At 30.9% G+C, this 13,698-nt stretch overlaps 1 protein-coding gene and 1 long non-coding RNA gene across 2 annotated transcripts; one reads left to right on the top strand and one right to left on the bottom strand.

Moving 5' to 3' along the window:
- Nucleotides 1-4,435: 4,435 nt before the first annotated feature.
- On the top strand, nt 4,436-7,854 carry LOC105626727 (WD repeat-containing protein 34-like). The gene is made up of 9 exons (XM_012208023.1): nt 4,436-4,494; nt 4,593-4,677; nt 5,025-5,240; nt 5,304-5,538; nt 5,941-6,142; nt 6,235-6,431; nt 6,508-6,650; nt 7,252-7,454; nt 7,785-7,854. The coding sequence occupies exons 1-9, from the start codon at nt 4,436-4,438 to the stop codon at nt 7,852-7,854; spliced, it is 1,410 nt and encodes a 469-aa protein (XP_012063413.1).
- On the bottom strand, nt 7,169-8,612 carry LOC105626729. Its single transcript, XR_001046532.1, has 3 exons — nt 8,339-8,612; nt 7,777-7,956; nt 7,169-7,384 (listed from the first exon to the last, which is right to left on the bottom strand). It is a non-coding gene; the product is annotated as an uncharacterized LOC105626729 (long non-coding RNA).
- Between the last annotated feature and the right edge of the window lie 5,086 nt (nt 8,613-13,698).

Here is a 13,698-nt window from a genome sequence, read left to right as displayed (position 1 = left end):
TATATATATATATATATATATATATATATATATATATATATATATAAACTGTTTTATGGAATTTCATATTTAAGCTTTTATATACACAAGTGCAAACCATTGTTATTTTAAAGTTACAAAACCATATTCGTTATAATAAAATCGTTGAAACTGCTGAATTCATTGTTAATTTGTATTTTGATACTTGTTAATTCGACGTTATATAAATTTTTTATAGTTATGAAAAAATTCGACCCAGAGAAGGTTAATTAATTTTTGTTTTTGAATAAAAAAATTATATATTTTAATCTGAATTAAAAATAATATTTAAATAATTAAAAATAAAGCACAAACAAAAATGGATATGGGGGACTTGTACCTTATTGGTTTATTGATTTACACAAAATTTTTCTCACTTTTCCTAAATTTCAAATATAAGTATAACGAGTGTAAAACGAGTGTACTAATAATAAGTATTTTTCATTGGCAGAAATAGTGCACAATAAAGCTCAATGCACATTAAAGCTGTTGTCAGCACTATTCTAATCTAAATATAAAAGTGAGAGATATCTCAATTGATAAAATGCCCTATGTGCATTTTATCAAATAGCAAATAATAAAATGTATTGAATATTTCGCGGTTTAATTCGTTTCTATATTTTTATTAAACGTACATCTTTATGTCGATTGGCTTTAATGTGCACTGAATGCGTACTAGTTCTGCAATGAAAAACTTCCAATGAAAAATGCTATAATTCAACTAAAAAAAATAAATTTATAATGTAATTGTTAAACTGATTGTATGAGGATAGAATAGGACTATTCCCTATCATTTTCAACTTTAAAGTAATAAAAAATTTACGAACAAACAATATCTTTTTGCAGTAACATGCTTTATATATATCTTATACACTATATTACAATAACACAATATCTTACACATAGACGAAATAGTCTCGCTCTACCCTATATTTATTTTCTAACAAAGAGCCACATCCCTCTTCGACCTTTTCTGAGTATCTTATTCTAACGTTTCTCCATCAAGAGGCCTTCCTTAATAACACAGATCTCCACGAGATGTCCTGAGGACGTCCAGAGGATGTCCTTTGAACATCTTAAGGACAGTCCTAGAATGTATCTCGGATAAAGTATGCTATTAGGGCTTATATCATCTTTAGTAACACAAAGTTTATGACGCTAAGAGGATTGCAATGGCAAGACAAAGTGATAGCCAATGTAACTATGTGCTCAAGTGTTACACTATATTAAAAAATTTCAAGGGAAAGTGTAAAATTTGTCAAGAAACTTTTGCAAATGAAGAGAAAAATTTTAAATATCATTTAATGCAGCATGAAAGTGCTGAAGAACAGAAAATCACGCGAATGCAAAAAGCAACACAATTTAAAATTTAACGAATGTACGAAAGTACGCAATATTTGTAATAAAAGTTTGAATGAATTGAGAGTATTAATTAAGCATATGAAAGTAAAACATCCAGGAATTGCAGAAAGTATAAAAAATGATAGTAAATACAAATGTATAAAGCCATATTGCACATATTTAGAAGGATATAAAGCAAAATGTAAGTTTTGCAAGGAAATTTGTTCTGTTGCATCTTCATCAACAACATTTAAGAAACATTTAAAATGGAACATTCAAAGGAGATAACAGATATTGTAAAAAAAAAGTCAACGGTAATTGAATACGGCAATATATCAAATTAAAAGATTGTACAGCAAAATGTAATTCTTGTAGTCATGTTTACATATGACATATTTTGGGAAACAATAAAGTTAGAGAAACATTTAATCAATTACTATAATATAGATATAAGAACTGAAAAAAAAAATTAGAAAGACGAAAGAATTAGTAACTACAAAAGACATAGAAGATACAGCTTTTGATTGAAAATCATTTCATCGTTAAAAGCCTGAAGGAAATGAAAAAAAAAATAGAACAAATAGAAGAAAAAAAATTGTAAGTAATTGTAAGTAAGTTTTACATATTAATGTTTCTCTTTGAGTCGTTCATATAATAAAAAAATTTTATGTACAATGAGCACACAAAAGATTAGATAATTGAGTATTTATTTATCATAGATATTAAACAAATTAAATATTAGTATTTAAAAAAATATTTATTAATAATATTAATAATAAATATTTACATTAAATATGACTGTATTTAATCAAATTTATATTAAAATTTAATAATTTAAATTTATTTATATAACAATTTATTGAAATAATTAATAATTAATGAAAAATTTTATATTCGAGTAATCGGGGAAGGATTTTTAGATTTACATAATATTTGAATCCAAAACACTCGATTTCTGAGTTAATTAGATTATTTTAGAAAATAATGAATTTTAAAAAAAAGACAATTTAGATGTAATAATCGAACGTTTCTTATTTAAAAAAAATGACTATATAAAACTAATTATTCGAATTTTTTTTTCTGTTTTATCATCTTTAATTTTTTTCATAATTAATTACAGGTTATTAAAGTTCCATTTAGACGAACAACAATGCTATAGATTTTATTCAGAGATAGCAGATAAAGTAACTCGAGAAAAAAATGTTATATATGAACATATCTTATATAATTATATATAAAATATATCAATTTTTTATATAATTTTATATAATTATATATAATTATATATTAAATATTTTTTCCCGAGAAAATATTTAATATAATTATACAATAATTATATATTATGTGCCATTACTTTAACTGCTACTTTTTGTAGTAATAATTTGACGTTGCAATTCTTTATAATTGTAACAATAAATGCAACTAAACGCTAAGGTTGTGTTAAGCTTTTGAAAAATAACATGTTATCGCGTTTAATTAGTCAAAAAAATAATTTATTACATTACAAATCTAGATAGCACAGAATATTTATGACTTCATTTTTTTTAATATTATAATGAAATATTAAAATAAAACTAAATATATTTTTTACTTTATTAATGTTTTTATTGAGTATACTGTCGTAACATTTACTACAACATTTTATAATCAATATTTTATAATATTTATAATAAATCTCACACAGCAGATATGTCTCAAATACATTATAGAGATATTTTTAAAAATATATTATGTGATATCTTCAGGATATTTCTATAATGTATTTTAGACAGTTCTGTTCTATGAAATATTTATGATCTGTGCAATCTAAAACCATAAAAATATTTACAAAATATTCGAAATAAGTTTTATAAATATTTACAAATATGTTCGAAATAATTTATGAATATTGTGTGTTGGATAACGAGTAAACAATAATGCGTTATACAAATGCCGAATTAATTTTTTCACTATACAAGTAACTTTCTCCAATCTGTTTCAAGTAATGATCAACTTTCCAATATTATCGTGTTACAGAGAAGAGAGAGAGAGTCCTAAGAAAAATTCGTCATTATCAAATCGTTATTATAACAAAACGATAAGAAAAGTAACGAGATTACAAATGCTCTACCATCCTTAGATTTTTATATACATACGTGAAACTCTACTTCGAACTTCGAAACAGAAAGAAATTAAATATATACGATATTCTGTGACTTAAATAAATTCGAATAAATGGAAAAATTAATATTACTATATATAATGACAAATATTAATTGTCCATTTTGCCATGTTTATATAAAGTGATTTTACGAATAAAAATACATACAAACATATTTATAAAATTCATATACAATTCATTCACATATATATATAAGATATAATATTAGGTGTAGTAAAAAGAAATCATTATTTTTTCCATTCAATTTCATGCAAAAATAATGGATTTTTTTTTACTACACCTAATATGTATATATTATATTATGCATATATTGTACATAATAATTGTATATACACATATCGAATAAGACGAAATAATATATAATGTGCGTAAATATTATATTCGAAAAATGATATATATATATATATATATATATATAAGAATACAAGTAATGCGAAATCGATACTTTAAAAAGATGATATATGCAAATTTGAAAAAAAGACGTGCAAATAATTTATTTATCTGGAATATTAATAGATTAAAATTTTTTAAATAAGAATTCAACTATCATTCATTCTTACATTATGATGCGTTTTTCAAAACTTTTCATAACACTGTGAAAAGCACACCAAAATATAATATATTCCTTCCAAATGATGATGCGAAAGCTACTTGCTTTAACCTATGTTATCGGTTAAGAAATTTTATATATCTGATTTTATAAGTTAGTACATAGTCATTACATCCAACATGGTATAGATGGCGAAAACGGTTTAACAGCTGGTGCTGATGCCACATAAATATACACCTCGATAGCGTCAGTGACAACCGAATCGGGTATCCTTAAAGAGCATAATTTATGACTTTTTTTAATTATATAAATCAGAACGCTTAATAAAAAAAGAAAAAAATTACGAAAAGGCTTGGTCGACAACAATGTTTAGTACCAAGTCCTTCGATGTTGTGAGCTTCAATTCGGAATTGTCTACTGCGAGGTGAGTTGTAATTCTAATATTATTGTTGTAAAATTTATATGTGTATATAAATAATCTTTTATTTTAATTAATAACGCATCCATATCATTCTCTACTAGATTGGAAACGTCCGCAAATGTTCAAACAACAGAGATAGTTTATACTGCTGATGAAACGCAAACCACAGAGACAAGAAGTATTGGAGTATGTTTTATTTGAATTCCAAAATTTTTAGAAAATTTTGTTTACGCTTAGCAAGACAAAGTAACTTCTTGAAAAAATATGTAAATTGCAAAACGTCAATAAACTATAACACACACAGCTTTTTTATATCTACATTTTGTATTTAATTTTTATAAGCTCCACTTGATACTTGCAATGTTCTTGGAATAATTTCATTTTTGTTTGTATAAAACAAAAATAAATAATGCAAGCATTGTGTAAGTGCCAAGTAGAATGCAACCATATATTTCTAAAATTAACACTGTATCTAAATAACTATCTTTGTTTTTTCATATTTTATTTCAACATATTTATTTTATTAATTTCAGATTCAAACAGTAAATGGACAAAAAACAGATGTACAAGTGGATTATGATAAACTGGCAAAATTTCTGAAAAAAGTCACGCCGGGAATCCTGGAAGCTCTTGATGAAACTTATGCTACTAATGCTTTTGACGACTATAATCCAAATGTAACCGAAGCATCATCCACTAATATAGAGTTATTAAAAAAAATAAGCATACCGAAGGAACCAGACACTCAGGTACATCTTTTTAATAAAATTATATAATTTGTATACGAGATTAAATGATTAAATGCTTTTTAGATTAAAATAAGTGACTTATCTTGGAGCACCGTTGGCGGAACGTTAGCAGTAGGCCTCAGTCATACTTATCACGAAGCATGGTGCGATCATCTTTCTACAGTTCAGTTATACAATCTCACAACTGAAGATAATGTGATAGACGTACCTATTAGAACATTAGAGACGAATGGATGTATTACAACGCTGTGTTATCACCCAACAGAACCCTCTATCCTCGCAGCCGGATTATCTAATTGTAAATTTCTTTGACACCGACTCAGCAACATAATTTTTAACTCTTTTGTCAGCAATAAGGATCAAGAAACAGAGTAAATTTTTCATATTCGGATTTTATAAGAATCTGAAAAAATTCTTGTATTCTTATTCTTCAGTAGTCAAGGCTTTAACGAGTTTTATCATCGGAAGTCAGATTTTAATTCACTTATTTTTTTAAACTTTTTTTATTTTTTATTTTTTCAACTTATTTTTCACTTATTTTTAATTTAAATTTACCAAAAATGTAGAAAATGTTGATAGTACTTTTTAGGATCTCAATTGTCGGTAGAAGGTTAATTCCAATTAGCAGCAATATTAACAAAATTCACATCTCACTATCGTATATATTTGACAAATATATTTGTTTGTATGATTTCTTAAGGGGATGTATTAATTTGGAATCTCAGGAATGATGATTCCATCGTACCCATACACGTATGCACGCATGGCGACTGTGTGTCCCAAGTGTGCTGGAGACCAAGATCTGTGAACGACGTGACCCTGTTGTTGAGTTCCAGCAGAGATGGATACATATTGATTCACAAATTGACGGCTAACTTTACAACCGTTCAGTTGCACAAACGGTGTGTACTGCTGGCTACTTAATCGATTATTTCAATTATATGTACAATCTCGTTTATGCAATCTTGTTTATGCAATCTCTGTTGCATTATAGATTCAAAATAGTCAAGGAACGTAATCCGGTGGAAAATGCTAGGCCACGTAGCGCCGGAGGTAGCGAACGCGCTGCAGAAGCAGGACTGTGCATCACAAGCTTCGATTTTTCACCGAAGCATCCCAGTATATTTATCGTTGGAACACTATGCGGTGGAATTTATAAATGTAGCTTGGACAGCATAACTCCTATCGAAGGTTCGCATCTATTAATAACAGGAATATAAAGTAATACGATTTTTCATTATAAACAAGAGACTTTTATTAATTTCAGGAGATGCCACGCTTATAGATCCTGTAATCGATGAATATGAAAGACATGGAGGTAGCATTACCTGCATTAAGTGCTCACCGTTACGCAATTTGTTTGTCAGCAGCGCCACGGATAAGGAAATCCGTATATACAATCTTGATGACGTAAATATATCATGCTTTTATAACATGATACACTCCATATATCATGTTTTAGCCTTGCTAATTACGATTTTAATCCTATAAAAATAAGGAACATTATTTGATATCTTTGTTTAGCTCAATTGAGTTTTTCTGTAATGGAATATAGAGATTAAAAATGAATGATAATCACATAAATTAAATTGTGTTAGAAAAGAAATTCTTCATATAAATAGCATTTACGTAAAAATAATATTAGAGAAATAGAAAATTTTACAAAATTCTATTTAATTTAATTGTATTTTACAATGATTTGCTATGAATATTATTTTGGAATATACAAGTATTTAAGCAAAACATGAGTCTGCTGTTTTTTCAATGCCTGATATTCACGTAAAAATTCGTCATTCTTGGCAAAACGTGACTGTTCTGCGAATAATACCTACTTATTCAAAAAATTAGAGATAAAAATACCAGAGATAAAATATTTTCTAAAATATCCTAATAATAAGCATAGAAGAGAAAAAAGTGAAATAGTCAAATTTTTATAAAAATGTTTATTATATATTATTTTAATTTTTTAAATATAACTTTCACATTACATAATTGTGTTACATGAACGTAGCATGTCAGTCATCAAACCATTTCCGTGGACAATACAATTGTGGGATTAACATGGATGATTGGCAATCAAGACATATTCGCAGTTTACGGAGCAGGCGCGTGTGTAAAATTCTACAACGTCACAGATGGTAAACCTGTAACGAATGCGAAAGTTGAAGTGACTGGCAAAGAAAGTATCAGCAGTTTATGTATAAATTCCAAGAGGTAAGATAATTAAGTCTGGATGATTCATCACTCAAACATTTCTCTTTTTTATTAATTTTCTAAATGAAATAAGTACAATAGAGCTCGTTTTCCTGATATGTTCTTTTCTATAAAAAAAACAATTTATCTATAATAAAAATTAAAAATATTTGTACAATTATAATCTGCGTATCACATCAGTTGAAGGTCAAACAATTTTTTAAATAATCTTATAAGGCACTTATTAAAAATATACATATATACAAGTTATTTATTTAATACAAGAGATTAGTAAAAATTAAGGAAAAAATTATACATTCGAAAGATCATAAATATGTCTTACTTTTATAGAGATATGCTGACTATTGGAGATGTTCGTGCGAATATTGAAATATGGAAATTTCCACGTCACTTGTTTTGAACATAGTTCTGATTGACGCAATTGCTTGCGCCATTTGCTGAATGGACTGACACATTGCTATGTATGTTTTATATGTTGCACATATGTATGTAAATGTTTATACTGAAATAAATTGGAACATTGAACCTTATATCATAACATACTAAATTTTTCTTTATAGATAAAAAATAATAACTAGTCTTGATTTGATAACATAAAACTATATCATAAATTATTTTAAGATCGACAATATTTACAAATTCAAAGAGTCAAACAAGATTAAAGTTCAATTCGTATTTTTATACAAATTTTATACAAAGGTACAATAAAGAATTTTCACAATTTTTTGCATGATGAAATTTATTATTAAAAAATGGATTTAATGTTAAATTTTGGGTATCTATTAAATATACATATTAAATTCAATTAAAAAATATTGAGATTTATTTTGAAACCTTGTACAATTCATATAAATAATATACTATTATTAAAAACTGTATAGTACCTGTCTCCAATCGATCATAGCAATATCCTGAAAAGGGAATGTATTTTAACAGGAAGAACATTTTATTATTTATTAGATATGTTGAAAATTTGTCCTGAAAAGGACAGTTTGCACGTCTCTTTTCAAAAGGTCAGCTTACATATGGTCTGTTTTCTGTTTCTGCACTCTCTTTCTCGCTTTCGACAAATATCAAATATATACCTATTTCACTTTAAGTTTCAAAAGTATACACTGGTTTGGCCACAGAAAACAGACTTATAGCATCGTTTCTTTTTTTTTTTTGTTTTACGTAGGAGGGGGAAAATCTTCGCAAGACGCCTCGGGATCCGTACCCCGAGGTGTGTGGGATTCGACATATGTGTATCGCCTACCCACTAAAAACCCCCCCCCCTGTCCAGGCTCATGTGAACGTTCGAATGATAATGAAGGATTATGCGGAAGAATCTTTAAGTAGAATACAACTGGACATACAAGATGGAAGAAACAAAGAAAAAAGCGATTCTCCCATGAAATATATTGCAAATCTTGAAAATGGCCAAAAGTCACGTGTTAGAATTCTTAAATCGATTAAAAAATCTTTCTTCTTTTTTAATAAGGGAATGGAAATATATTGAAAAAAATAATTGAAAATTTCTTCTACTCCATTCTGATGATTTCCTTCTTCGCTTCTTACGTGAACGGCAAGATGCTAATTCCGTTCTCCTCTTGAATATGTAGATTCCAAGGATTCTTCGGTTTCTTCTTTTTAAAGCGGCAGCACACATCTATTTACACGGACTCGTCAAGCGAGTCCGCAACTTATCTTCTTCTATTTCTGTCTTATCTCCGATCATCTCATCAGAGATTCTTCTCTGATTTCGCAGTTTGTCTTCCACAGTTCTCTTTTTATTGTATCTCCTTTTCTTTCTTCGTTCAACAATAATATGAATATGTGCGCCTCTCGTAATATATAAGCGACTCACATAGACATAGAAATACATGAACTCCGTCCCCGTGTATGTGGCTGTATAATTGCGCTGCGCTGAAATATACTCTGGAAGTCACGGAAACAGAAAGTTCTGTTAAAACTCCCCGGCTTTTCTTTTGCGTAAAGACTCTCCGCTTGGGGTTTTCCCACGACTTGTGATCGAGGAATCGAAAACTCCGCCTGCTTTTTGTTCTCCTGGTTTACCACATCCCCGAAATCGATCGGACACTATTGCACACCAAATCGTTGACTCCTTTCGGTCTTCTCTTCCACTTCTCTCTTAAGCTCTCTTCCTCTTTTTCTCTCTCTCTCCTTCGTTAGTCTCTTGCCCTCGACACTTTTCGCCTCTTTCGTACGTTCACGCATGCCCGCTTTCTCTCTCATTGGTTTCATCTGCACTTATAATTTTTTTTTTGGCGCCTTTTCAAAAAGACATTTTCTGGTCCGTTTCTTTTTCTTCTTGGAAATCCTGAGACCCACTACACTCATTCAGACTCAAGATACTGCTCTGCTAACGAACGGAGAGCTTTTTTCATATATACTTGCTGCTCCGCTCTTCGCTCCGTATCTTGATGATCACTCGCACCCGAGAAATTTGCGTTTCCTTAGTCTTCTTCCATTATCGCTCTCTCTTCTCCATAATCGTTGCATTTCTTCTTCTTTGTTGAATCCCTTTAGTTTTGCTTCACAGCTCTTTCTTCGAAAAACTCATCAGTATTAAATGTGCAAAGCAAAGTACGATACAAACAGTTTACGCTCTAACACCTTTCAAGAATGACTCTTCTCTCTTTTTTTTCTTCTTCTTACAATAATATCGAGCGATTTAAGCGAACAGCTTCCAGGAACTTCCTTCAACTTCACCTTATTCGTTACATTATTTTCCCCGAGCGTCATAGTCTTCGTCCTTGGATTTTCGATCATCCGCATCTTGGTCTCTTGACGATTCTCTTTTGTTTCTGCGGATATAAAGACGAAGAAAAAAAGCTGCGATGATCCTTTGCGTCGAGTTTGTCATCCGTATCCCGATCTTCCGCCTTTCTCTTCTTTCTTGATTACTTCTAATTCTTCTTCGAAATTTCCTCGTCGGACGCGCAAGGATAAGATGATTGTTTCGCGAAAACAACGGGATGTGCGTCGAAAGGTGGCCGTCGCTGGTCATCTACGTATCATCCATCTCTCCTTCCTCGTCTCTCGTGCGATCACAATGATGTCTCTCGCATTTCTTCCTTGAGTCATCCTATCTCAATAACAGATAAGAAATAGCCACTCAGTTTACTTTCTCGACAGAATTGTTTATCCCGCATTTACGACGAATTATCTCGAATTATCTGATGTATTGTTGTTGAGGATAATTTTCCGTTGTTCAAAGATAGCGATTCTTGGTATTATCCCTCTCCTCCGAAGATCTTGGAAATATTATCACAAATGCGAACTTGACATTGGATCTCGTCATTAGATGAATAGACGATCTAGATCTCGTTTCTGCGCGTAACGACGAGTCTTCCTCTCTTCCGTTCTTCTTGTGTCTTCTTTCTTCTTCTCGTTCTTGTCCATTCTCGCGGTTTTAATCTCACGTTTGCGAAATCGGCTGTTTATCGACGTTCGGATCTGACGAATCGCTCGAACGGGTCGTCAATGTGAACCGCACACAAAAACTCTCGGAAGTCTTCCCTCTTCTCGCGTAGCAAAATAATTCTCTGCCTCTGTGCCTGTTTTCGAGGGCATCCACCCTCCCTCCTACGCGTTTTTATCTGCTTATTTACAATTATTTAAATGTATCGCGTCGTCTATATTACTATCTTCATTATCATCGACCGACGTGCTCCCTCCTTGTAAACAGTTAAATTCTTAATCGTGACATATATATATAATGCCTATTAACGCGCTCCAGTCAGAACCTTAAGTATTAGCTTTTTGTTTTTCTTTTACAATACTACATAATAGATTACAGTCGTTATCATCTATGTCTTATGTATTCTAAAAACCTCGACGGTTAATTGCATCTCGTCGTGCCCGTGACAGTAACCGTCAAAGGGACACGGAGGGAGGAAAAATCATCGCCACTGTCATCCTCAACGTTGTTATCATCATCACAGAGATCGCGACTCGCTATTCTTACAACTATTATTAACTTCCCCTATTAGATTCGTAGTTCTTTAACTATCGTTCTCTCTTCCATTCATTCTTTCTTACTTTTTCTTTCACGCACATTCTCGACGAAAAAAGAAAAGGAAATCTCGCGCAAGTTTCTCTGGCGATACTCTTGCCAATTCATGCGATCATACTACAACAATGCTAACCGCTGTTCTCCGAGATCGCATCTTTGGATTGTCGTTGCACCTCGATCCTTTAAATTTTCGCAAATACAAAATGAACACAGTCGCACACATACGAGCCGTTTATCTCGAGAACAATCGATTCTTTTAGACGTAAAACATATATTTCAATTTGTTCCCGCGTCTTGTTTGTAATTATATAGCTTATCAAAGTCGCACTCGTGCTCTCAAAAGAAATGACTCGCGTTGATATCGCACATATCTCTTCCTCTCTTCTCTCTCTCTCTCTCTCTCTCTCTCTCTCTTTCATTCTCGCGATAACGTATCTATATCATTGTCCCATTAAAGTAGACCAGAGTTTCGAAAAACAATGCTCAGTACGAAGTGTAAATTTACCGGACGAATAAGAAAAACGCGAAGAAATGGGAGGGTTGTGTGCTCGAACGGGGGGTGGGGGTGGGGGGAAAGAACACGTGTACAGAAAAAGATAATTTCCTCGTCTTGTAAAATTCTATGATACATCGCAATGGCGATGCAAATTTAATTTTGAGAAACCACATCATGTCTGATGTTTCTCATCTAATGCTGTAGCACGAGATTCTTCTAATTTTTTCGATTCCATAATCAAGATCGAAAACGTGCGAATCCAGCATTAATCGATTAAAAGAAACACGTTTTCTGGGTTCGCAATTTTTATAAATACATTTTTAAATGTACATTTTTTAAATACACTCATCACTTCTTTTATGGAATCATATGATAAATACGAACTTAAAATTAATGTTTGGATAATTAATGTTTGCTGTTTTTGAACATTTTATATAATTTCTATAAATAAATATAAATCTTCATAAATAAATATAAACTTTTCATAAAATGTATTCATGTAACATTATTGATTTTTCTCATATATTTGACGGCAATAGCCTTTTAGAATAATCTCAATAAATGATCAGTCAATCTTCAGCAAGTGATTAGACAATTTACCAACGCATTAGTTTACATATTTAATGTAACATAATGATAAAGGAAAAATCCTTAGAGTATAATATTATAATAATAATCATAATCATTATAATATTATCTCAAAAATTAAAAACTCCCTTGCTGCAGATTGCAACTTTTATGATCAGTTCAAATCTTTCTAAAGCTATAACTTTTAAAATTGTGACTTAAAAGTTACATATATGTACATATCTTTTAAGTCTCATTGATTCAATTCATACATTTCGTTTTCGATTATACAATTTCTTTCATAAACAAAAAAAAATCATCCGAGTTAACGAATGATTCTTTTTTTGGGGGACAATTCGAGACAACGCCCTCCCTTCTTACAGATTTGCAATCAATCCGCATAGTGAGATCTTCCTCATCAATAATTGGATCTCAACATGCGGATGTCTCCCCCCTGAGAAATTGCAAGAGAAAAAGGAGAATCTCTTACGCACTTATTTACCAAATAGGGAAAGTCGCTTTCACACGCACGCCGTTTTACTCGCGTTACTTGTAACGGCGATTGACCGATGTCCTACATCACGAATTTGTGGACGCGCGTGCAAAAACAATTCTGATCCAAAGCAACACGTTTTTCCGGCGACCTGTACAACAGCTCCATGCGCTATTTTTCCAAATGTCATGACGTCACATTAACCATGATTACGTATTCGTCGTGAGACTCCGTAAAGCCGGAATTGCATTTCTTCATTTATCAAGAGATAAAGGCCAATACGAGCCGAACACGGATGATGACGCGTGAAGAATTATCTTTGACGAAATACGCATGTTATCCTTCGGAATTATCACTAATCAATTTAAAAAATCGACAGACCGTGGAAGGAAAAACGTGTTCTTGGAAGAGGAAGCTCTTCTGCTCGTATACGCTCACAACACATTCTCTTCTTCTGTATGCATGTATATATATATATATATATTTCTATATATATTTCTATTCTTTTTCATTCTCAATCTCTCTTTCTCACTCGTTCGACTCACCTTATTTTGGCACACACACGCATTCTACCACACTCGTCACAGACATACATTTGTCCGGAAATATACTAAACTATATATACGTGTGTGTATGTATATATATATATATATATATATATATATATATA

Source organism: Atta cephalotes, assembly GCF_000143395.1.
Source record: "Atta cephalotes unplaced genomic scaffold scaffold00006, whole genome shotgun sequence".
Classification (NCBI taxonomy): domain Eukaryota; kingdom Metazoa; phylum Arthropoda; class Insecta; order Hymenoptera; family Formicidae; genus Atta; species Atta cephalotes.
Note: the sequence above shows the minus strand (reverse complement) of the source record. Positions and strands in the feature narration are given on the sequence as shown.

Coding starts and splice junctions, on each gene's coding strand:
- LOC105626727 (XM_012208023.1), top strand. CDS start 4,436: ATGTTTAGTACCAAGTCCTTCGATGTTGTGAGCTTCAATTCGGAATTG. Junction 4,678..5,024: donor CAGAGACAAGAAGTATTGGA/GTATGTTTTATT, acceptor TATTAATTTCAG/ATTCAAACAGTAAATGGACA. Junction 5,241..5,303: donor CGAAGGAACCAGACACTCAG/GTACATCTTTTT, acceptor AATGCTTTTTAG/ATTAAAATAAGTGACTTATC.